General features: G+C 44.2%; 1 protein-coding gene across 3 annotated transcripts in view; it reads left to right on the forward strand.

The window, feature by feature from the left end:
• LOC308332365 (serine/threonine-protein phosphatase 6 regulatory ankyrin repeat subunit A-like) overlaps window positions 1-23,643 on the forward strand; it is a 55,083-nt gene extending 31,440 nt beyond the window's left edge. For all 3 annotated transcript variants that reach the window (XM_080788231.1, XM_080788229.1, XM_080788230.1), the window contains exons 10-29: window positions 3,951-4,029; window positions 4,316-4,430; window positions 5,414-5,496; window positions 5,689-5,752; window positions 5,898-5,966; window positions 7,291-7,431; window positions 7,968-8,079; window positions 8,665-8,691; window positions 9,536-9,610; window positions 11,051-11,252; window positions 11,368-11,455; window positions 12,048-12,165; window positions 12,897-13,137; window positions 14,218-14,305; window positions 14,884-14,967; window positions 17,250-17,398; window positions 17,969-18,051; window positions 19,006-19,088; window positions 20,217-20,308; window positions 21,430-23,643. In XM_080788231.1, coding sequence (XP_080644357.1) covers window positions 3,951-4,029; window positions 4,316-4,430; window positions 5,414-5,496; window positions 5,689-5,752; window positions 5,898-5,966; window positions 7,291-7,431; window positions 7,968-8,079; window positions 8,665-8,691; window positions 9,536-9,610; window positions 11,051-11,252; window positions 11,368-11,455; window positions 12,048-12,165; window positions 12,897-13,137; window positions 14,218-14,305; window positions 14,884-14,967; window positions 17,250-17,398; window positions 17,969-18,051; window positions 19,006-19,088; window positions 20,217-20,308; window positions 21,430-21,752 — 2,316 coding nt within the window. In that variant the 3' untranslated portion in view covers window positions 21,753-23,643. The remainder of the gene's footprint in view (window positions 1-3,950; window positions 4,030-4,315; window positions 4,431-5,413; window positions 5,497-5,688; window positions 5,753-5,897; window positions 5,967-7,290; window positions 7,432-7,967; window positions 8,080-8,664; window positions 8,692-9,535; window positions 9,611-11,050; window positions 11,253-11,367; window positions 11,456-12,047; window positions 12,166-12,896; window positions 13,138-14,217; window positions 14,306-14,883; window positions 14,968-17,249; window positions 17,399-17,968; window positions 18,052-19,005; window positions 19,089-20,216; window positions 20,309-21,429) is intronic.
• Window positions 23,644-24,243: the final 600 nt, after the last annotated feature.

Genomic DNA, 24,243 nt, shown 5'->3' on the forward strand with positions numbered 1-24,243 from the left:
ATGTGCATGTTTTACTCCTTAGAATGCATCAAGAGCACAGGCACCATCAGGGACTATGAACTATAAAACCTTTTTCGCATTTTCTATTCACTAATAAATTCATTATTAACTTATAATTTGTTAAATTGGAGAAAAAAAGGGCTTCGTTAAGACCTCCATATTATTATGGTCAATGCCTGTGTGAAAAGTGGGAGCGATTGGTGCAGGCGGTGTTTCTGACAGACAGACAGACAGACAGACAGGCACACATTCAGACAGACAGACATTGACTGAATTATAGTATGATAGAAACATTTTGGATAGCTTACACAACAATATAAGACTTTCTTTTTTCCATTATATAAAAAAAAACTTGTAAGGGATTTTCTCGAAAATATAGCTTTATTGAAGCATTTCAGATGGCTTGCGCAACAATACGTGAACTTCATTCTTTGTTTTCATTATAACGACGGCCAATACTAAGTAAGAAAGTAGCCTTGGGAAGCAACAGTTCCTAAGAGCCATGTGGTCCATAATAGGTCAGGGGTCTTATCTCCTGTTTCTGTAGCATGAGGCGGCTTTAATGTACCAGCAAACTACACCCCCTTGCACAGCATGACGCTAGAATGTCACAGAGAGTACAGACATACTCACTGTCGTTGTCATCATTTAAATGATATTGATCGTGTACATCCAGTATTTCACAGTATTCTCAAAGATGAAACACGCTCTGGATTAAGAGCGTCTGCTTAAATGCCTAAATTGTTAAAAAAAAAAGGGGACCCAAAATAAATCGCAATATTAATCGTTCAAGATTTTTTTTTTTGATCCTCGGGGTAAATGGACCAGTACTGCCCCTGGCCCATTTACTGGTCTCGCTCTCTCCACACGTTAAAAGAGAGAGAAAGCTGTACTTTCAAATCTGTCCTTCCTTTGAGTGGATCGATCCATGCCTGGAAATCCAGCTCATCATCCCAGTCTCTTCTGATAATGTTTAACCCATTCTGAAAGGCAACCCATTTTTGTGTTTTTTTCACTTAATTTTTATTGATGAAAAGACAGACAAAAAAAGGACAATACGGGGGGAAAAAGAACAAAAGGAGGAAGTCAAAAAACTAAAACAAGGCTGCATTTGTCATAACAAGATACATTCATTGAAATCCTCTTGCATTATCGCTAGGCTGAGAAGAAGAGATCCCACTTTTCCCACTTTTTATAGAACTTATCCTCTTGTAGTATAAGTATGAATGTTAGTTTTTCCATAACATACAGTTCCTCAGTAATGTCATTGTCCATCCAATGTTCTTTCGTTGGTGGGTCCTGTTGGTACCAGCGTCGTGTGATCGCTTTCTTACTTGTTGCTAAGAGGATCTTGATTACATATTTATCATGTATTAGAAACTCTTCAGGGATATTTCCCAGCAATCAAAAGGAACAAGTCTGAGGTATCCTAAAACACAGAATGGTCTCCAAGGTGGAGTGGATATCCTGCCAGTATTTCTGAATTTTAGGACAAGTCCAGAATATATGAGCGTGGCCCGCCTCCTTGTGGCCACACTGTCTCCAGCATGGCTGTTCTGTTTTCAATTGTCTTGACTTCATTTTAGGTTTAAAAAAAAAAAATCTCATTAGTTTCTTCCAACAGAATTCCCTCCACATTCTTGAGTTGGTGGACGTAATTTGTGTTTTGCACATTATTTACCCATTCCTCTGTAGTGATGGTAATCTCCAATATTTTTTTAGTTTTAATGTACTCTGTGGAGTTGGCCCTATAGCTGAAACCAAGGCATTGTATACACTAGACAGTAGACACTGCTCTTTTGGACTCCTGTTTATATGCCTGAATAAAAACCTGAATGAGATCGTTTGAGGCCACCGGCTCGGAAGCTTTCACCTCCCCCATGAAGCAGAGATTAATATTGGGTGCATTTTGCATCGCAAAACGCAGTTTATAGTTAAGGGACGCAATAAAACAACGACCTCTGCATCCAAGGGATGCACTACTGCACTACTGTACTGTTTTCTATTCTAGTTTATTTTGCTAGCTTTAGTTATAATAATCATTTCTTCTTCTGTTTTCTACATGAATATAACCACATTATAACCATATACATTTTAATTGGAGTTACATGCTGCAATTAAAATAAATGACAAATATGGGACTCATACAATGTCCCTGGGACTCATCTAAAAGACCATCCCTGCATCCCGGGACTCATTACATTGAAAACCTAGTTACATCACTGATTAAGTACTCTCGTACTTGATCTAAATACATATCTATATGTATCTATACACATACATACAAATATTTTTCAATTGTTCAAAATTCAAAAAACACATTGCCATTCGTGGCAGTACTGCAAGAGGAAAAACCATACCATCGCCTGGAGGTTTGATCGTACACACCAGGCTTAAACTCTGGATCGTTAAGCGAGCCACCTCAACACCCTGATTATCCTCCATTCTGAACTGTTTCACGGCTTTGGACCAGATATTTAAAGTAAATATTGTGAATGGGTCTAAAATATAATCGTAGGACTTAGCCTGATCTTTATTCCCAATTAAAGTCTGAATAGGGATGTTGATTGAATTAATCTTCCAAAGCTTTCCATTTTGCCTCACATTCATCATCACGCCAACATATTAAAGGTCTTAATTGTGACGCATAATAGTAATCCCTCAGATTAGGAAGGGATTGTCCCCCTCTTAACCATTTTGGTGTTTTAAGCATTATGTTATGCTTTAGCTGTTGGAAAAATAGCAGATCTACAAGCTCATAGCGCAGCTTGTAGGTCTGCTAATTTTTTTTTAATCGTGAAAATGTGGCGCAAATCTTTATATATATTCTTTCACAGCAAACTTTTTTAAGCTCAAATGTTTGCTTCTGTCTCTGAAACAACAACAGATGGGGGTCGGCGGCCAATTTCATATCGTTTTGGGGATCCTTGACATGAAATAGTTTGAGAACCACTGACATAGAAACATAGTTTTTTTCAGAATTTAGAAGACATTTGTAGAATCGTCCTCGGGTCTCAATGGGTTAATTTTGTTTTCATACAGCGCATCTTGCATCACCAAAGAAAGCAATTATTCAGCTGTCAAGTTTGATGAGTCATTGTTGCTTCTCAAGATTTGTTTTGCTTTAATATTGTTTTCATACAGCGCATCTTGCATCACCAAAGAAAGCAAATATTCAGCTGTTCATTTTGATGAGTCATTGTTGCTTCTCAAGGTGTGTTTTACTTTGATCACAAAGCTGCTACCAATACACCGGCAAACATTTTGACTACAGATGCATTATACATACAGTATTTAAACGTTTGTGTATTTAAGTTATGTTGTGCCCATCGTTTTGTGTCATGCTGAATGCATTTTTTTTTTTTTTGCTTGACTTCAAGAGTAGTAGGTAATGTATTTGCTCATTAAATGAGCAAATCATTTTGTCCATAATGCATAGCACTGTTTGGTCTGGGGACTAGCCCGAGGAGAGTATCAAAAGATACATTTGCAATGTTCACATTCTTATGAAAAATGTAACGTTTTTGTCCCTACATGGTAGTACCGGCATAAAGTTGAAATAAATTAATTGGTGGCTATAGTCAGGCCATATGGAAGAATGGGGGAGGTGTGTGTGTGTGTGTGTGTGTGTGTGTGTGTGTGTGTGTGTGTGCGTGTGTGTGGGGTCGAGGGCGGGGGGGGGGGCTCTCTCTCTTGAGGCTAAACCCAACCAATATGGTATTCTTGGAACCAATACCAATTGTGATATATTCCATTTGCCCCCCCAAAAAAAAAAGATTATTCATCTGAACATTTCTAACCCAAGTGCTGAAATGAGTACTGCACTGAAACCACAATGCCACGACCCCTTTCCTCTGCACGCTGTCAAACACACGCTCCGTCCTTTGCTCGGGTCTGTGTCAAACTGTCATGTCTGTCTCGTTTTTCCTGTCCTCCTTCTCTCTCTCCAGAGTAAGGATGGCAAGACTCCCCTCCACATGGCTGCTGCCGAAGGCAGGTTCTCTCGCTCGCAAGCCCTCATTACAAATGGTGAGCCTTCTGGCGTGTGTGTGTGTGTGTGTGTGTGTGTGTGTGTGGGGTGAGGCACCCACAGATGGCAGGTCTGTCTCGGGGGCAACTGTTCATTGCCTTGTTTTTTTTTCCAACCCTCTTCCTGTAATGTGTACAATATTATTACCTTTGGATGTGTGATTTTCATGAATGGTATTAATATGTCCCAGTGCTGCCTTGATGCATGGCCTTAATGTGTGTGTGTGTGTGTGTGTGTGTGTGTGTGTGTGTGTGTGTGTGTGTGTGTGTGTGTGTGTGTGTGTAGGAGCGGAGGTTGACTGTGAGGACAAGAGTAAAAACACAGCCCTTCACATCGCTGCTCGCTACGGCCACGAGCTCATAATCACCACACTACTCAACCACGGAGCACTCACCACCAGGTACCGTAATATTACAGTACTGCTGTAATATTACAGCAGTACTGAGAAGGTTTGGGAACCACTGCTGTAATATTACAGCAGTGGTTCCCAAACATTTTCGTGTCAAGGGCCCCCAAATGTACACTAATTAGTCTATAGACCCCCATTTAATGGCATTTCTATCTTCTAAATTTAACTCTGAGAATGTCTCAGAGCGCCGCCGCACTTGCATTTTCAACGGCGAGCACCTTTTACAATTTAGAATTTAGAATTTAGGCATTTAGCAGACGCTCTTAATCCATTAGTCCAATTAGTCCAATTAGTTGGAAACTGCCAGTCAGGAAGTAAAGAAATGTCTCCGCGATTGTCATTTAACCCACCCGAAGCATACTTTCATCAAGGATCATATCGGAGAAATGAGCCGCGAATCAAGCTTGTTTTTGGTCTAAAAAGAAGAATTCTGAGATATTACCGTTCTAAAACCTGCGTCCCTATAGGACAGCATAAGACAGCGGAAATTCCATTTCCGGGTTTTGTTTTCGTTGTTTTTTTTTCCCCCCAGCGCATCGGAAACCGGAGTGTTATGAGCGCGTACAGGACACCATTGATCACCGTAATCAATTGATATTAAACAAAGGCGTGAAAAGGCGATGTCGGCGCCCGGGGGCCTTTGGAAAACAGACGTCAAAAGGCGCCCAATAACTGTGTTTAATTTGTATTGCTTTGTTAAGCTTTTGTCAAACAAATGTCACATGAATAATAGTATGACTAATATACAGTAAATCCTAAATACAGACTAATGTATGGGTGCAGCAGTGGCGTTTTTTTGTCCTTGAGCTTTGCTGCTGGTGTCCTGTGGGGATGTTCGTGACCGTCCCTCTATGTGTGTGGGGGGGAGGGTTGTGACCGTCCCTCTGTATGGGGGGGAGGGTTGTGACCGTCCCTCTGTATGGGGGGGAGGTTTGTGACCGTTCCTCTGTGTATGTCTCGTCTCTCTCCCCTAGGAGAGGAGTTCATGGGATGTTTCCACTGCACCTGGCAGCTCTCAGTGGCTTCTCCGATTGCTGCCGGAAGCTGCTGACCTCAGGTCACCACACGCGCGCACGCACACACACACACACACACACACACACACACACACACACACACACACACACACACACACACACACACACACACACTCACACACGCGCGCATACTCACACACATCCACTCTTAGAGAATTGTACTCGGCTGCCATTACTAACTGACATCATGAACCAATGTTGTATCTGTTCAGACTTGGACATAGACTCTTCCGACGACTCTGGAAGAACCTGTCTCCACGCGGCGGCAGCTGGCGGGTGAGTGTGTTTCTTCTACGCCACAAAATGCTCTCGAGCGTTCAAAGCCGCCATGCCAATTCGCTCCCCACACATCATCTACTGTGCAATGATTTCCTCAAGTCTTTGATGATATGGTTTTTAATCGTTACGATTATCATACCAGGAACCTGGAGTGTCTGAACCTGCTGCTGAACACAGGAGCCGACTTCAATAGGAAAGACCACTTTGGGAGGTGAGGTTTAAGGCTTTGAACTAGGGTATTTTTTCTGCTGATATTGGCAGTATCAGTATTATTATTACTATTATTTATGTATTTATTTTCAGTTACTTGCTGTACTTTTTGCCCAGTCGGTGTCGACTCACGTTTTCTGGCCAATGCATAACCGTTCTGCATTGGAGGTAACTGTTGGTTCTAATTAAGCAATATTACACGAGAGGGTGTTCTTTATCGCCATTAATTACTTTTGCGCCAGGTTAAGCATATATATATATATATATATATATATATATATATATGCGGACTCCGCCGCTAGGGGACGTTATTTGCTAGGTCCGTATATATACATGGTTGAGCCCCACGGCAGCTTTTAACATTGGTCCGGTTGCTATGCAACCCTTCCGTCACCACCAGCTATGGGACATTAAAACCTTTCTCCATTTACCTCAATTCAAAGCAGGATTTTCAAACCTCCATAAATCTGAATTTTGGAGAGCTGTCCTTGGTGGATCTTCTGCCATCCAAAGTTCGGATGTCAGTTGTGACTTTGTATCGATCCCGACGTTTCTGACGTAAACGGTGTGCGCTTGCGCTAATGATAACAAAGTGTGTGTGTGTGTGTGTGTGTGTGTGTGTGTGTGTGTGTGTGTGTGTGTGTTGAGTGTGTGTGTGTGTGTGTGTGTGTGTGTGTGTGTGTGTGTGTGTGTTGAGTGTGTGTGGCGCAGGTGGGTGGGCAAACTCCTTCTCTTAAAGCGAACGCTGATGGTGGCACTGGGACCTGGGATTTATACTAACGGCTAGCCACAATAAAAGAGTTAATGCACGCCTGTGGTTCCGAAAGGCATCGCAGAAGTGCATTAATGACGATAAAGAACACCCTCTAGTGTAATATTGCAATTATACAACAGTTATACCCTTATAACTAAGAGAATGTGTAAGACTATGACATGTAGTCACTATGACCACAAATGTCCCAAGAAACTAGCCACCGAGTCTGCTGCGCTCTTGAGAGAAAAGCACGGCTGAATACTTTGTTCTGACATTGCGGTCTAAGCACGGCTAGAAAGCTGTTTCAATCAATCAGATTGCTTACTCAAAACGACCTGTTGTATAATTGACCATAGTCAACAGCGGCCATTTTCCTCTGACACAATTCTCTGGTTACCCTGTTACTGCCACCCCGGTATGACGTTGCAGCTTAAATGCTTGGCGTGTGAAATTGATTGACTTCTAGGTCAATTGGCTGGGTCATCATCACCACCACCACCAGCTACTCTGTACTGTGTGGTGTTGTCCCAGTGAGTGAGAACTAATGGTTTGACCATCCATCCCCCCCCAGGACACCACTCCACTATGCCTCGGCCAACTGCAACTACCAGTGTGTCTTTGCCCTGGTGGGCTCCGGCGCCAGTGTCAACGAGGTGGACCAGAGAGGCTGCAGCCCCCTGCACTACACCGCCGCGGCCGACACGGAGGGAAAGTAAGCCTTATAACTCGGTGGTGGTGGTGGTGGTGGGGGTCCAGGTGACTAAAATGTGACTACAACTAAATTAAAACTATTTAAGAGATGATTGCCGTCAAAATCAACACTGCACTGTGGAGATGGACACAGCCGAGGGATTAACAGCAGAGAGAGAGAGAGAGATAGGGGCGAACCAAACCCCCCAGTAAGGCTATCCAACGTTGAAGCTGCCACTACCACCTACTGGCGCAAAGTGGAACTGCAGCACTTTCATGGAGGTGGACGGACGTTCATGACGTCACGTTGCGTCAGCCCCCGGAACTCAAATGTGAGGCCCGGGGGCTAGGCTATAGGCTAAACTTCCGCTCGCTCGAGCCATTGAGTTCCGGCAGTCTTCCGGGTGCTTCAAAACGCGCAACTTCCATTGAAATGAATAGCTGGGGGGGTCTCTATCGGTCTCTATCCTTGTATTACTCTATGGTGGCGAACATGTGAAACTGTGTCCTGGTTTAGGGTGAGAAGAACTCATTTTGTTTTCTCCGTTTCCCTCCCAGGTGTCTGGAGTACCTCCTGAGAAACGACGCTAACCCAGGAATACGAGACGGACAGGGCTACACCCCGGTGCACTACGCCTCCGCCTACGGACACATCCTCTGCCTGGAGCTGGTGGGGAACCCATAATGGAATGATGTTTAACCCATTCTGACCTGAGATCAGATTCTAAAAAAATTCTTCTATGTCAGTCCCTCTTCGAGACCTACAAACCTACAAATAGCAGATCTACAAGCTCGTAGCGCTACGAGCTTGTAGATCTGCTATTTTTCAATGGCTAAATTATAACATATTGTCTCTGTGCCTCGGTGTCGCCTTATAGCTTTCAACCAACTGTCATTTTAAACTTTTGGCTGTTGAAAAATAGCAGATCTTCAAGATCTGCCCTTTTTTTTTTTTATGTTTTGAAATTGTGTGCAAATCTTTGAATATATATATTCTTTCACAGTGAACGTTTTTAACTCAAATATTAGATTCTGGTGGGGGGTCGCCAACATATTTTCCGATGGGGGCTCCGCGGTCAAATACAGATAATTATGAACATGTCCACTAAAACTTTTTATAGAATCTGTTCTCGGGTCGAAATGGGCTAATACTAATTATAATGATTTATAAAAAACAATCCAGTGTGTAGTAATGTCCCCCTGCAAACAGCTGGTATACTTAACAAGTTTTTTTTTTTTTTTTTTTTACTTCCAGATGGCCGCTGAGACACCTCTTGATGTGGTAATGAATAGTATTCCTAACATTACATATTTCGTTAATTCAATAAAATAATTCAAAGTGAAACAACTTTTAAAAATAGATAAAGGGGGGGGGGGGGGGGGCTGATGACTAAATAGGACATGGTTAACTGGTTAACTTAATGCTCTTTGTGGCAAGAGCCCCCTCTGCTGGTCAAAAATATGAGTGCAGTTTTGATTCTGGATTTATTATACGAGTTTGTTTAGTTACATGTTTAGTTAGTCAAGGGGGAATTTGGATGGTTACAGCAACCAGTAGCAGAATACTGGATGGTTACAGCAACCAGTAGCAGAATACTGGATGGTTACAGCAACCAGTAGCAGAATACTGGATGGTTACAGCAACCAGTAGCAGAATACTTGATGGTTACAGCAACCAGTAGCAGAATACTGGATGGTTACAGCAACCAGTAGCAGAATACTGGATGGTTACAGCAACCAGTAGCAGAATACTTGATGGTTACAGCAACCAGTAGCAGAATACTGGATGGTTACAGCAACCAGTAGCAGAATACTGGATGGTTACAGCAACCAGTAGCAGAATAGACGTGTATCCAACGACCCCGTCGGTTGGATTGCTTATGGCGTGCCCACACGTACGGTTTGAACCCGTTAGACCTAGAGTTTCACCTGAAACAGAATTTGCCCTGTGGGATTAACAAAGGTCGCATACCCCCCTGCTCCAATGTTAAAAATGCCGTGGAATTATAATTTGTTTGCTGCGAGGTTGTGCTTTTACACTGAACTACAGTATGTGAAGGGGAGTGCGACAGTTCTCTTTATCGCGCGCGCGTGTGTGTGTGTGTGCGTGTGCGTGCCACTTTCAGCTTCTGGAGACTTCCGGCACAGACCTCCTGAATGATTCAGAGAGCCAGGCCCCGCTCAGCCCGCTCCACCTGGCGGTGAGTCGTCTCAGTGTTCCTCTACACAGCAGGGGGGGGGGGTTCTCGACGTTTATTTTGGCCCAGGGACCCCCGGAAATGCTTCGGCAACGTCTCTTCTCTGGACCCCCTCCCGACCTTAAAGTATATATGAATAGAGAAGGCACCCAGAGGAAACACTGAGGCGAAATGGACATAGTGGCCGAATGAGCCCCAAACACATGAACGCGCTGGTCCGTTGACTATCATTGTACACGTTTACGACGGATGCACACTCGTGCGCGTTCATGTGTTTGGGGCCACTCACTATTGCAATCCATCCCAGAATGCACTCTGTTCCTACCCGGAAGGAGGAGTGAAATCGCCTCATGCGCTTTTGAGCAACTTAATGCAAGTGGATGGAAGGATGTCATCTCTATTCATATATACTCTAAGCTCCCGACCCCCAATATAAATTGACTGCTACAATAACCTTAAAAATAGAGACAATACGCCATAAATAAACCAGATATAATCATTAGGGAAGGTGTATGCATGTACTATGTGTACTATATGTAAACTCTTCATTTCCATTTTCCAGCCATTCACTTGCAAAATAATTTGCCGATAAAATAGCCGATCTACAAGCTCAAAACGTGTCGCACCGAGACGCGTTTTGAGCTTGTAGATCAGCTATTTTTTTTGCTATATTTGAATTGAAATCCTGAATAATTAGTTTCTACTTTTGAATTGGAAATGCGTTTAGTTATAGTAGTCATTAAGCTACTAATAATAGACTGTAAGTAATTAAAGCAGTTCATGTTTACATGTTTGGAATTAGAACAGCTGAAATCAATACTATATCAGTATTGTGATATTAACCTGTGGGACGCATTAAGTGAACACTGCACAGCTGTACATGCATGCTGTGATCTATCATACAGCCTTACAACATGGTCATTCTTTTTTGCGGCACCTGTTGCATGTGTGTGACAGTGTTGTTTTTGGCAGCAATTATAGTTTAGTCATAGTCTTTAGGAATAAAACGTTTAGTTGTAGTCATATTTTAGTCCCCTCAAATGTTTCAGTGTTAGTCTAGATTTAACCCATTTTGGGGCGGGAACCCCTTTTGGTGTTTCAAGCGTTCTGTTATACTTTAGCTATTGAAAAAGCTCATAGCGCGCCACCGAGTGGCGTGCTACGAACTTGTAGGTCTGCTATTTTAGAAAAATCGTGAACAGGTATACATTCTTTCCGAGCGAACGTTTATTTTTTTATTTCGACGTCGGGCCTAATAGGGTCGACTAAAATGCCTTTTGGCCGGCCTACGACGCTCTATTGAGTTTGACTGACGTAATTAATGCGGGCCATGTTTGGAATTGTAACAGCTGAAACCAATAATGACATGTAATGACACGTTTTCCATCATGGTATTAGTCAACGTGCAATCACCACCGCTCTCCTCTCCTCTCCCCCCTGCAGGCCTACCACGGTCACTGCGGGGCGTTGGAGGTGCTGCTGAACTCCCTGTGCGAGGTGGACGTGCGCAGCCCGGAGGGGAGGACGGCGCTGAGCCTGGCCTGCGCCAGGGGCCACCAGGACTGCGTGTCGCTGCTGCTGCACCACAGGGCCTCGTCCGTGGCCCGCGACTACACGCAGAAGAGGATGGCCATACACGCCGCAGGTGTGTTATGTTATTGGAGCTTGCTTGGCTGGCTCAACAAGTTTGGGTGTGCTGCTGGCCTTACATTATATAATCGGTCCATTACGTGTGTGCGTGTGCGTGTGCGCTCCCTCAGCTATGAATGGCCACCCAGAGTGCCTGCGCCTTCTCCTCAACAACAAAGACCAACTCCCGTCTGTGGACATACAGGATGCTAACGGACAGTGAGTGTGTGTGTGTGTGTACAAAGTGGCTTCAGTGGGAGATTTTCTGTGAGTGTGTGTGTGGGTGTTTGTGTGTGTGTGTGGGGGTGCACAGGAGTCCCTTGATGCTAGCAGTGCTAAGCGGACACACTGTGTGTGTGTGTGTGTGTGTGTGTGTGTGTGTGTGTGTGTGTGTGTGTGTGTGTGTGTGTGTGTATGTGTGTGTGCTGTATTCTATGTAGTCTAGAACAATGATAACTACATGACAGTGTCTGTTAAAGCTGCTATAAGCAATTATATGTCAACATTTTGATGACCTTTTTTCTTGGTATTTAGACAGCCAGCAATGAGTAAAACGCACCCCAAAAAAATGTAGTCTCCGTGACACATCTAGGGGCCGCAATCTGCATTCAAAGATGTTCCTAGAAGCTTTGTCATTGGTCGGCTAAAAGAAACCCCGGTCGAAATGACTAAACCAATCAGGAAGTAGACACGCAAATGGACCAATGACAAACCTTCTATTAAGGTCATTAAAATGTTTACATATTATTGCTTATAGCAGCTTTACGTTGATGGTTGTGTTTTGTGTGTGTGTGTGTGTGTGCGCACGCAGGAGTCCGTTGATGCTAGCAGTACTAAGTGGACACACGGAGTGTGTGTACGCTCTACTCAGTCAGGGAGCCAGCGTAGACGCCCGGGACCGCTGGGGCAGGACCGTACTACACCGTGGGGTGAGACACACCCACACACACACAGTCACACCCACACACACAGTCACACACACACACACACAGTAAGGCTGTTCCCGAACCGGGCCGCCAGTTGCCCACGTAAGAGCTACACGGCTTTGACCGAATATTTTCTCGGTTCAGATCAATTCGAGTTGCTTGTGTGCTAGCCCTGGCCCAGCCAGCAGCGTGCGTTCTGGTCTAGAGGGGTGCGGGTAGCGCATGGATCGTAGCCCCCATACATGCACCCCCTGCCGCCCTTCCCTTCCCTTGGTAGAAAACGGCGGAGAAAACTGACCGCCATATTGAGAACGACGCCCCCTCTTCGCCGTAGTTCACTCCTCGACCAGGAAATGTCTCTCCTTCCCCACAGGCTTTCATTTCTTTCAGCCGTATAGCGAACGAAAATGAAAGCCTGGGGGAAAGGAAAGGAAAGGAAAGGTGCTATGTTTACCCAGGGTAACTGGACTAAGCTCAAGAACTTGTTTACAGCCAGGCCCTGCTGCTCATAGAACATTTCATGGTAGGGGTTCAATGCCTTGTCCAAGGGCGCACTTCAGCGGTGGTAAAATGTTAACGTGCCAGTGCGGGGATATACGAACTATAGCGACCTTTCCGATCTCAAGACCGCTCCGCAAACCGTTCGGCCACCGCTGCCCAAGGGTATTTGTGTGTCCCGTCAGTGAGAGGTTCCATTTCCATTCTTTCTTCCCCCCCCCCCCCCGGTGCACTAGGCGGTGACGGGCCAGAAGGAGTGCGTGGAGGCCCTGCTCCAGCGCGGGGCCACGGTGTGCGTGAGGGACATCCGGGGCCGCACGCCCATCCACCTGGCCGCCGCCTGCGGCCGCGTGGCCGTCCTGGGAGACCTGCTGCGCGCCAGCGGCGGCGGCGGCGGTGGCGGCGGCTCGCACGACGACATGACGCAGCACACGGACAGCCACGGCTACACGCCGCTGCACTGGGCCTGCTACAACGGTATTATTGACCCGTTCTGACCTGAGATCAGGTTCTAAAACATGTCTTCTACATCCCGACAGTTTTTTCATTCTGACCTGAGATCAGATTATAAAAAATGTCAGTCGCTCTTTCGATTTTTCAAAAACGGCAGACCTACAAGCTCGTAGTGCGAGACACTCGGTGGCGCGCTATGAGCTTGTAGGTCTGCTATTTTTCAATAGCTAAAGCATAACATAGTGCTAACACCAAAATGGGTTCCCGCGCAGAATGGGTTAACTTCATTTAGACCCGAGGCCAACAGAAAATGTCTTCTGAATCCTAAAACTTCTAAATCCCCCCCGTAGCTAAAAAAAAAAGTTTATAAAAGAATATATACGGTATTTGTTTGAAGATTTTGAGCCACATTTTCACGATTTGTCAACGATAGCAGATCTACAAGCTCAGCACCGAGTGCCGCGCTTTGTAGATTAAAGCAATGAGCCACAAGAGGTCTCGGGTGTCTTTTATAATGGCTGAGAGGCGTAGTTAGACACGACGCGTAGCGGAGTGTCTCCAGTTGCTCAATGCCGACAGCCGGTCAGCAAGTGGATTCATGAATGTTTATTATAGACAATATTTTAGGCCAATAAAAAAAGACTTTCCCACTTTAACCCATTTTGAGGCGGGAACCCCTTTTGGTGTTCGTAGCGCGGCACCGAGTGCTGAGCTATGAGCTTATAGGTTTGCTATTTTTGAAAAATCGTGAAAATGTAGTGCAAATCTTTGAATATATAATCTTTCAGAGCCAACGTTTTTAACTCAAATCTTTGCTTCTGGGGGGGGGGGTCCCTGAAACAACATATTTTCAGATTGGGGTCGGCGACCAATTACAGATAATCTTGACATGATAATGTTTGAGAATGACTGACATAATGTAGAAACATGGGGTTTTTCAGAAAACTGTCAGGATTTAGAAGACATTTTGTAGAATCGTTCCCAGGTCTAAATGGGTTAAACAAAAGAAGCCCGTTGACTGCCGGACTACAAGAAAAAAAGGTTTGGAATCACTGACTTGAGTAAAACAATGTTGAGTTGTTGTTCCTCGGTTTGCTCTTCCAGGTTACGACGCGTGTGTGGAGATGCTGTTGGAACACGAGGCGTTCAAGAAGCTTCAGGGCAACCCCTTCGGCCCGCTGCACTGTGCCGTGTAAGACTGTGTGTTGTTTGAATGTCTCAAGTTGCATGTACAGTACCGGTACGTTACGCTTACGTAATTTTGGGCTGAACAGCTTAGAGATTTTTGCCAATCCGATTTTGAACCGCATTCAAAGGTGTGATTGATTGATGTCTCGGAGTCGGACTCTGAGGCCTGCGTTGCCTTGTTAATTAACTTGTAGGTCTGATATGTTCAGCGTGAGTGAGTGAGTGTGAGTGTTTATATAAAAGTGTCAATCCGGAAGATTGTATTTGAGAAATAAATTGGATTTGACTTTTTAAGGCTGCATGATGACAGTAAAAAAACGGAGAAAAAAAAATAACAATACAAATATGAGAAAGACATATTGCTGCATATTCACGGGGTCACTATGAGATCAAATTAGATTTCGTACCTTAAAGTTCTGTACAGCATCGTGATGCTTTGTAGATACTGAAACAATATATTTTATGTCTGAACATGCATTGTGTGTGTGTGTGTGTGTGTGTGTGTGTGTGTGTGTGTGTGTGTGTGTGTGTGTGTGTGTGTTTGCGCATCTGACAGAGTCGCTGCTCTTTTCTGTGTTTCAGTATGAGCGATAACGAGGCGGTGGCCGAGATGCTGATAGACACTCTGGGCGCTGCCATCGTCAACAACACAGACTCCAAGGGCAGGTGAGTCTGTTGTGTCGCTGTTGACGACACGCGTGAAGGGCAATGTACTGCAGCTCAACGTGGCGCCAGGGCGCCAAAATACGGAAAGAAGCGCAATAATCGTTGACCCCACTGCACATAAAGTGTGGTAGAAACGGAGCTACATTTGCACATAAAATGTTGTAGAAACAGAGCTACATTTGCACATAAAATGTGGTAGAAACAGAGCTACATTTGCACATAAAATGTTGTAGAAACAGAGCTACATTTGCACATAAAATGTGGTAGAAACGGAGCTACATTTGCACATAAAATGTTGTAGAAACAGAGCTACATTTGCACATAAAATGTGGTAGAAACAGAGATACATTTGCACATAAAATGTGGTAGAAACAGAGCTACATTTCTAACCACCTGCCCACTATACCAAGGCATCAGAGACATATACTTCCTACAGATCACACACACACACACACACACACACAAAGTGAGTTTGAAACTATGACCAACAACTAAAAACTCCTATACCTATTGGGAGAAATAACACTCATTGGGCTAAAAAACGGCCATAGCCATTTAGACCTAGTGTTTTTTGTGCAAAACTAATGCTTGGAATGGGTTCAGAATCATGCAAACCCTATAGTTTGACAGGTCACATGCTACTTAAAGTATATAATGAAATGAAGAACATTTGGCCTTATATTGGTTGTTAATGGCATAGATATTTTAAAAAAAAATAGATGCCTCATTGGCACACGTGTGTCGACGGGAGGGCGGAAGAATTTACACTGGCGCTCTGTGACGCACACTCATGCTTCTCAAGGAATCTCTGGGAACTCCAGAGCCGAGAGGGGTGTCTTACCTTTATACTGTATGTCTATGGTTAATGGTACCCCAACTGGTGAAACCACTCCCCCTGCTGGACAACATTTGCATTCTGCCAGAAGGGAGAGTCTGGGCTCTCTCTCGGGCAGAGACGATGCGCTCCGGACCAATTCTGTCCGGAGCGATATGCGGCTGTGTGCGGCCGCTAGAGGCGGGATCAACGCGAGACTTATGACATATTGAAGCGCTGCCACAGCGCAAATGTAAACACAACCTAACGGGACTACCACACGAAATTATTGTGGAGATATCAGATGTTTGTCCCGCTGCTTCCGGGTTCATGGTTTCTGCTTGAGAGAGCCCAGATGCAGGCATGAGGAGGGAACTTGTGAACTCAATACTGCCACAATCTGGCAGAGTCAGGTTAGCAACTTTCAGCAGCTGTCAAAAATGACCAATGTGCGATATGTTAGTAGACACCCTTACAAACACATTGGTGAAGAAAGTTCTCGTTAAGAAATGTATTCCCAGATTGTATTAATATCCTCTGACTAAAATATAACAATGTGCAAACACAGCAGCAAGAACTGTTGTGTCAAAAGAGGGTTAGTTAGTTAGTGAATGGAATACAACCACCCCAAGGACTACTACCTGTACCAAGTAGACCGCCTGCACATGTAAACGGAGCTGCTACCTTTTAAACACACCTTAAATCTGACTTGTTCTTTTTTGGTACACAAAAGAAATGCTGTTAAAGTCACTGCAAAAAACTGCTGCTATTTGTTCCAAAAAAGCGCTTCATAACATATATAACGACACAATGTGACATAGCTCTGTTTACAAATGCTGTACCCCCTCCAACTGTATAGTACTTTCTTCTCTTTTTTTTTTAGATGAAGACATTGAGACACTTTAATACATTAGAATTTAGTCCTTTTTTCTAGATCATAAAGATTTAAAAAGCACTTTGTTCAAAGGACAAACAAGGTCTGTGTTGTATAACAAACTACAGAATTATGATTTCCCTTGGCTCTCTTTATTACTGTCCCCATTTTTTTAACACTTTATTTTTATTGATGCAGCAATGAATAAACATATGTGTACATTTTGTTGTATCCGACATGTAAATATCCCCCCCTCCCCCCATATCAAGGTTCAGAACAAGACAAGTAAAACAAAGATAGACAGTACAAGACAGTAAAAGTAATTAGTAAACTACTTTCTCCCATTTTTAACTGTTTTAATTATGTTTTGTCACTTTACTTGTTTTGGCAATGTAAATGGTTGTGTTCTCATGCCAATAATTTGAATTTGACCCCACTTGGCAGCTTCAGCCTCAGTGAGCCATTCCACTCACTCACTCTGTGTGTGTGTGTGTGTGTGTGTGTGTGTGTGTGTGTGTGTGTGTGTGTGTGTGTGTGTGTGTGTGTGTGTGTGTGTGTGTGTGTGTGTGTGTGTGCGTGCGTGTGCGACCACAGGACCCCTCTGCATGCCGCAGCGTTCTCTGACCACATGGAGTGTGTGTCCATGCTCCTGAGTCACGGAGCCAAGCCTGACGCCACCGACACACACACTCGCAGCACGCCGCTCATGATGGCCGCTCACAATGGACAGACCAATGCTGTCGGTCAGTGTGCGCACACACACACACACACACACACACACACACACTCCTACAGTCATTTCTATCTTCTATTCTCTACCGAACGCTACACATTTACATATTCGACATTATATTCATATTTGGGGTTGTTCATGCCATATATAAAAGACTCAACAGTCTTTGCAATATTGTTTAATACACACACTACAGTCATTTCTATCTTCTATTCTCTACCGAACGCTATACATTTACATATTAGACATTATATTCATATTTGGGGTTGTTCATGCCATTATATAAAAGACTCAATGGTCTTTGCAATATTGTTTCACACACACACACACATACACACACTACAGTCATTTCTATCTTCTATTCTCTACCGAACGCTATACATTTACATATTAGACATTACCGGTATATTCATATTTGGGGTTGTTCATGCCATTATATAAAAGACTCAATGGTCTTTGCAATATTGTTTCACACACACACACACACACACACACACACACACACAGCCGCCGGGGGAATTCCATGGGTAAGCAGACAGTATAAATAAATGACCTTGGCCTCTGTCGGGGTTTGTTCCAGAGCTGCTGGTGAGCAGCGCCAAAGCGGACCTCACGGTGCAGGACTCCAGCAGGAACACAGCCTTACATCTGGCATGCAGCAAGGTAGCCTCCCCCACCGCCCGTCTGTTTTATGTTATCTACAAGCTCATAGCTATGAGCTTGTAGGCCTGCTATTTTTGAAAAATCGTGAAAATGTGTCTGGGAAATTTGAACTTTGAATATAATCTATACTCAGAGCTAACGTCAGAGCTGACATTTTTAACTCAAATCTCCATGGGTCCATATGGAACAACATATTTTCTGATGGGGGTCGTGGCCTATTACATATAATTTTTGAGGTCCTTGACATGAAATATTGAGCACCACCGATACAGAAAACTGTAAAAAATAATATTTTTTTAATTTCGACGTCAGGCCTAAATGCGCTAAGACCTGGAACACATCCGCGTCGCCTTGTAGCTTTTTGACCACTTTAAAAACCATTACTTCAAGCTGTTGAATGATTGCAGATCTACAAGCTCGGGGCACGGCACTCGGTGCTCTGCTCTGGGCTGCCAAAATGGACTAAATCATTTGCAGTCCTGACATGTTACGTGTATGATATGGATATCGTTAGGATGTTTCCGATTCCGGAAGAAATTTCAAGAAATTTCAAATAAAAAGATAGTTTAGATAAGTTTAGATAACAAAAATATCTAAATGATGTGTTAAATGAGAAACTTTGTCATAAATATGTAAATATTTTTACATCAATAATTGTCTACCTTAAGAAAAGTAATGAATAGTAACGCCTCATTATGTCAAAACAATAGAAAATGGAACTTAAAGCTTCCTGTTCCTAGAAATTAATTGATTGTGACTTTATTGTTTCCGATTCGATTCCTAATTTTTTCTGGGTACCCGGTAACCCAGAAACGTTCTGTTCAGTTCCTACTCGGAACCTAACTTGGATACCCGACCCCTATACGATACACCCACATGGAGATGTTGATTTGTGATTTAACCTTCTTTTCTCTCTCTCTCTCTCTCTCTCTCCACGCTGTCTGGTCGTCCCAGGGTCACGAAACGAGTGCCTTGTTGATTCTGGAGAAGGTAAACGACAAGAACCTGGTCAACTGTACCAACTGTGCTCTCCAGACGTACGTACAGCACTACTTTACTGTACTTTACTTTATTATTATTTTTCGATTAAGGGTACAGTATTTGTTTAAATGGTTTTTTTTATGTGGACCACCACCAGTTCATTAAGCCTGGTTTCCACACTGGTTCGCAGTGTGGAAATGCTTAAATAGATTAAGATCTGGTGTTGGGGCAAGCAAAAGCCACTCTCGCAAAATGGAGATTTTCTGACGACAAGGACATTGTGTGTGACTGTGGCACTGAGCAGCACCTCCTCACACGCCCCCTGCTGGAACATCCCTGCACAGCATCGGACTTGGCAGAGTTTAATGAGAAGGGACAGCAATGTGTTCAGCTGTGGCTGAACCACATCCAGCCAAGTGTTGTAACGGGACTGTCTTGTGGACACGACAAGAAGAAGAAGCCTTATCATACAACGGCTGTTGTTGTATGATAAAGGGGGAGGGGGTAGGGGAGTGTGATGTCACTATATTACTGTTTTTTGGTTTTTCTTTCATTGGCACGTTTGACTGTCAAGGTTTCAGCCTCCAGGAAGAAACCCTAAATGCAAAGGGACGACGTCATTGCACATAACAGCCACACCGGTGTTGTTTTTGGCAGCAAATTTCATTTCAATTTTAGTTTTAGTCATAGTCTCTTGAATAGTTTTAATTTAGTTTTAGTCACATTTTAGTCACCTGGAATGTTTGTCACGTCATGTGATTATCTTTTAACCAGGTACACCTACATTTTACCTCTCCACGACCTCCCCCACATGCCCTAGTTCTTTCACGTCACTGAGATAAGGCATTACACAATGCCCCCACACTATACCACTTCTCGGTCATGTTGTTATACCGACGCAAATAATATTCACGAGAATTATTTACAGTACATGGCCTTGTAGCCAATTTGCTCAGATACATATATTACGTCAATTCTCCTTTCATTTGTCAATGGCATTTGATGTTTGTGTTAGTACAAAATATGTGTGAACAAATCGGCTCTTTACCATTGTCAATGGTAAAGAGCTGTATATAATGACAGAAATCACAGCACTCCATCTTTAAGGATACACACTCCGGCAGGCAGTGATACTGCAGTAAATAGTTCACTGTACTCACTGTGTCCACTCCCTCCTCCCTCAGGCCCCTTCATGTTGCAGCCAGGAACGGTCTGACAGTTGTGGTGCAGGAGCTCTTGGCGAAAGGTGCCAGCGTGCTGGCAGTGGATGAGAATGGTCAGCGCACACACACACACACACACACACACAGACCATCCTCATTGAATTCTGAGTACAAATGTACAAGTATAAGCCAACCAGACCCATAAGTGTCGATTTGGTTACACAAATGGATCAATTACCACAGAGGATTTGACTGTGTGCTAACAAAGTACCGGTATTTATATAGCATGAGTAAGTAAAAAGGGGATCAGATCCACTAACACTGAGGAACATATTTATTATTTTAATCCAAAATGAGTTAATGGCACAGACAGGCTCTTCACATATTAGAGCATGTCTGAAATAAATGTCAGAGCTGAAGTCCACAGAAGTGAACCTTTCAAGCCTGTTTTCTCAACTCGCTGTTTTCCTCAATTACTCTATAAACCATATCTCCAAAACGGGTGGGTCAAACTGAGAAACCAATATGTCAATTTGAAGCTATGATTCCCTGCTTTCATATGACATGGAAAAACGAAAATGAATAATAATCCAACGACCGTCTCCCATTCACACACGGTGGGCAATTTGAGCTCACAACTATGTCTCACTCCCCCTGTGCCTCGTGTGTCATCGGCGTGAATCTTTTCTACGTCCGAGCATAGACATGGTAACCCCCCCAGCCTGCCTCTGATTGGCCTACAGACACTGCCGGCCACACCAGACTTAAATGGATACATGCTGGATAGTCTGCCGCGAGGTTACTCTGTGGTGGGAAATAATACGATATAATACAAGAGAATGACAGCTTGGCACGCGGGACAGTAACTTTTATTTTTTTAGAAGAGGCAAACTTTATGCAGTTTGCTTTGATGGAATAATTGATTGTGTGTTTTAAATAAAGTGTGTTGATTATTGTGTACCGGTAATACATTTTTATGTGTAAACTTGAAACATTATTGTACTGTAAGACCTATTTTCCCTTGATTCTTTATCTTTTTTAGTATAATGGTATTAGTTTCCTATAATTCGATTAATACCCGATAATCAACACTTTATTTAGAACACACCCAAGTAGATTGGCTATTTTAAGTAGTCTATCTATTTATCAGTGAAAATAGGTAGTCGACGAACATTCTCCGTCGTAGCATCAGTCGACACGAAATCAACACCGTTGCGTCGTGTCATCGTCACAGGTTACACTCCGGCGCTGGCGTGCGCCCCCAACAGAGACGTGGCGGACTGCCTGGCGCTCATCCTCAACTCCATGATGCCCGCGGCGGCGTCGCCCATGGTCACCATAGCGACGCTGCCCGCCGCCGCGCTCTCGTCGGTCAGCCACCACCACCACCACCAGCCCTCCTCCACCAACCACCACGTGTCCTCCAAGGGCGTGACCTTTGACTCGCTGCCCCCGCTGCGCCCCGACCACGCGTCCTACTGCCGGCCGGACCGCCCGTCGCTGTCCTCGGTCTCCGGGGACGACGAGCTGAACGATTCCGACTCTGAGACGTACTGAGGGGAGGGGTGGTGTGTGTGTGTGTGTGTGTGTGTGTGTGTGTGCCTGTGTGTGTGTGTGTGTCCACCCCCACCCCACCGAACTCTGCTATTTTTGGATTCGGCCCTATATATATAAACTTGACGGACCGCCCCACACCCCCACCCCCCTCCCCGCTACTCAGGAAACCCTGTCAGAAATGATGGGGAACAGACGTAAACCAGAAGACGAAAACGGTGGGGGGGGGGGGGGGGGGGGCTTTCTATTTGTGTTTTGTTCTTTGTCCAAAAGGGTATAAAGCAAATCCAAGATAGCAAGACGAGCAATTGAGCATAGTAGCCTAAGATGTTGTATAATTATGCACACACACACTACATTATTTCTACCAAGTTCACTGTGGTGGTTAACTAGGTTGTGTCTCTTGTCAACTTGAAGCAGCTCTGTGTGCGTGAGCGTGCGTGTGTGTGTGTGTGTGTGTGTGTGTGTGTGTGTGTGTGTGTGTGTGCGTACGTGTGTGTGTGTGTGTGTGCGTGCGTGCGTGTGTGCGTGTGTGTGTCCTCCGCTACATGAGAACGGTAGTTGAACTACTGTACTGTGAAGGCCTGCGTTTTCTATTGGATAATCCAGTAGGACAGAGAACACGGTGGGGGGGGGGGGGGAGTGGTTTAGTGTTTGAACCCTGTTCCGTTTGTGATCATTTGACTCTAACTGGCCTGGCCACGCCCCCCCCCACCCCCACCCCGTTGAGCCAAGTTCATGATGACACTACGGGCACTACCCATTGGCTGCTGCTTCTTTTTTTGTTTTTTACTTTACCAGATTTGGAACACTTCATCTGACATGCATACCTACAGCAATAGCAGAGAGACAATCTTCAAGGGACCAAGAGGCCTGAGGACTCTCTTACTTACTTTGTATTTTGTGGTCTGGCTTTTTGTTTTTTGCATTTTGTTTGTCTCTTGAGTCGTCCTCTAAACTGTCACGGCCGACACAACTGTCACCCCCGCCCCTCCACGCCCTCCTTCAATCGCTTGTCGGTTCCTACCCGGGAGTAGTGAAATGAAATGGGGATGGAGCTCAGTTCCCGATAACCGAAAAAAAAGACCCCGACAACAAGCTTATTGAGTGTCCGCTTTGGGCTTATCAAGCCTGTTATCGAGCATAGCGGCCCATGACGCCGTCATGTTCAAGCTGTCAAGTACTGTATAAAAGTACTGCATTTGAAGGCCCTAGTAAAAGATACGGGTTCTGTTCGGAATGTATTTCTTGTCTTCCCACGAAACAATAGAGAACGACGCTCCATAGTGTGCTCGATGAGAACCCCGGCTCGATAAGCCTGCTCGATAAGGTGCTCGTTATCGATAAAGAAAAATGGAACGAGCTCCATCCCTGGAAATGAACGATGATGCAAAAATGATTTCTGGCGGGACTGAATGCCGTGTCCTCCTGACAGGAGAGACAGGATTAAGCTTCTGGCAGCAGGTTGAATGTACCTATCTATACCACCTGGAGATGAAACTGTCGAGGCAGTTTATCTGTCGCTGCTCTTTTGAGGAATGAACGACGGCGTTAAGCGGTTCCCACAGTGTTTTTAAATGCCTGCTTTATGGTTGGTTCCGCGCGCCATGTCCCGTTTACCGAAGGCAGCCGCTCTTTATCGGCTGTTTTCGGTGTGCGACGCGGCGCACGACCAAGTGTAAATCGATCTTAACAAGCAACCATGGGCTCTATGCTACTTATTGTCTATGTACTGTAAGACGGGTGTGTGTGTGTGTGTGTGTGTGTGTGTGTGAGAGAGAGAGAGAGAGAGAGAGACAAAAGTGCAGAAACTTTGCCTTTTTAGGAGCAACATTTGACTTATCTTGGTGCAATGTAAAAACAAATAATTATGAATAAATAAAAGTGAAATAAAGTGTGTTCCAATGCTTAAAACTGTTTAATTGCCAGGGACGTTAAGATGAGATGAATCCAATTATGCACTGATTGCCAGGGAAGTTAAGACGAATTCATTTTATATTCTTTTTATATATATTTTGAAAATTCCTCTAATCAGGTGTGCAGCTGATGACATGCACATGACATGCATAATAGAATTACATTTTCTTTTCTTTTTTTAAATATATTTTTTATCCCACGATTTTGTAACCCATTTTTCACCCCTGTGCCAATCATCTACTGTGATCCTGGGCTCTACACACCCTCCGCCAACCTGGGGAGAGCAACAGACTTAACTCATGCTCCCTTCATGCCTGAGTGAGAATTCAATTTTATTTCTTTTATTTATAGTCATAGACTCTTGATTGATGGGGGCTGATTTGGGAAATGGGAATCATGACATTTGCCATATAATGCTCTCAATACTCAAACCACGCCTACTTCATTTAGGAGACCATTTGTAGGCTTTGTGTACCATTTCGCCTCTAGTGGCTCCAAAGGAGTTCGCCCGTCCTTATAAATAAATAATCTTTGACTATAATATTGTACTGGATGCTTTGAATTGGTCAGAGAATGT

This window comes from Protomyctophum bolini (assembly GCF_963924005.1).
Source record: "Protomyctophum bolini genome assembly, chromosome: 17".
Lineage (NCBI taxonomy): Eukaryota > Metazoa > Chordata > Actinopteri > Myctophiformes > Myctophidae > Protomyctophum > Protomyctophum bolini.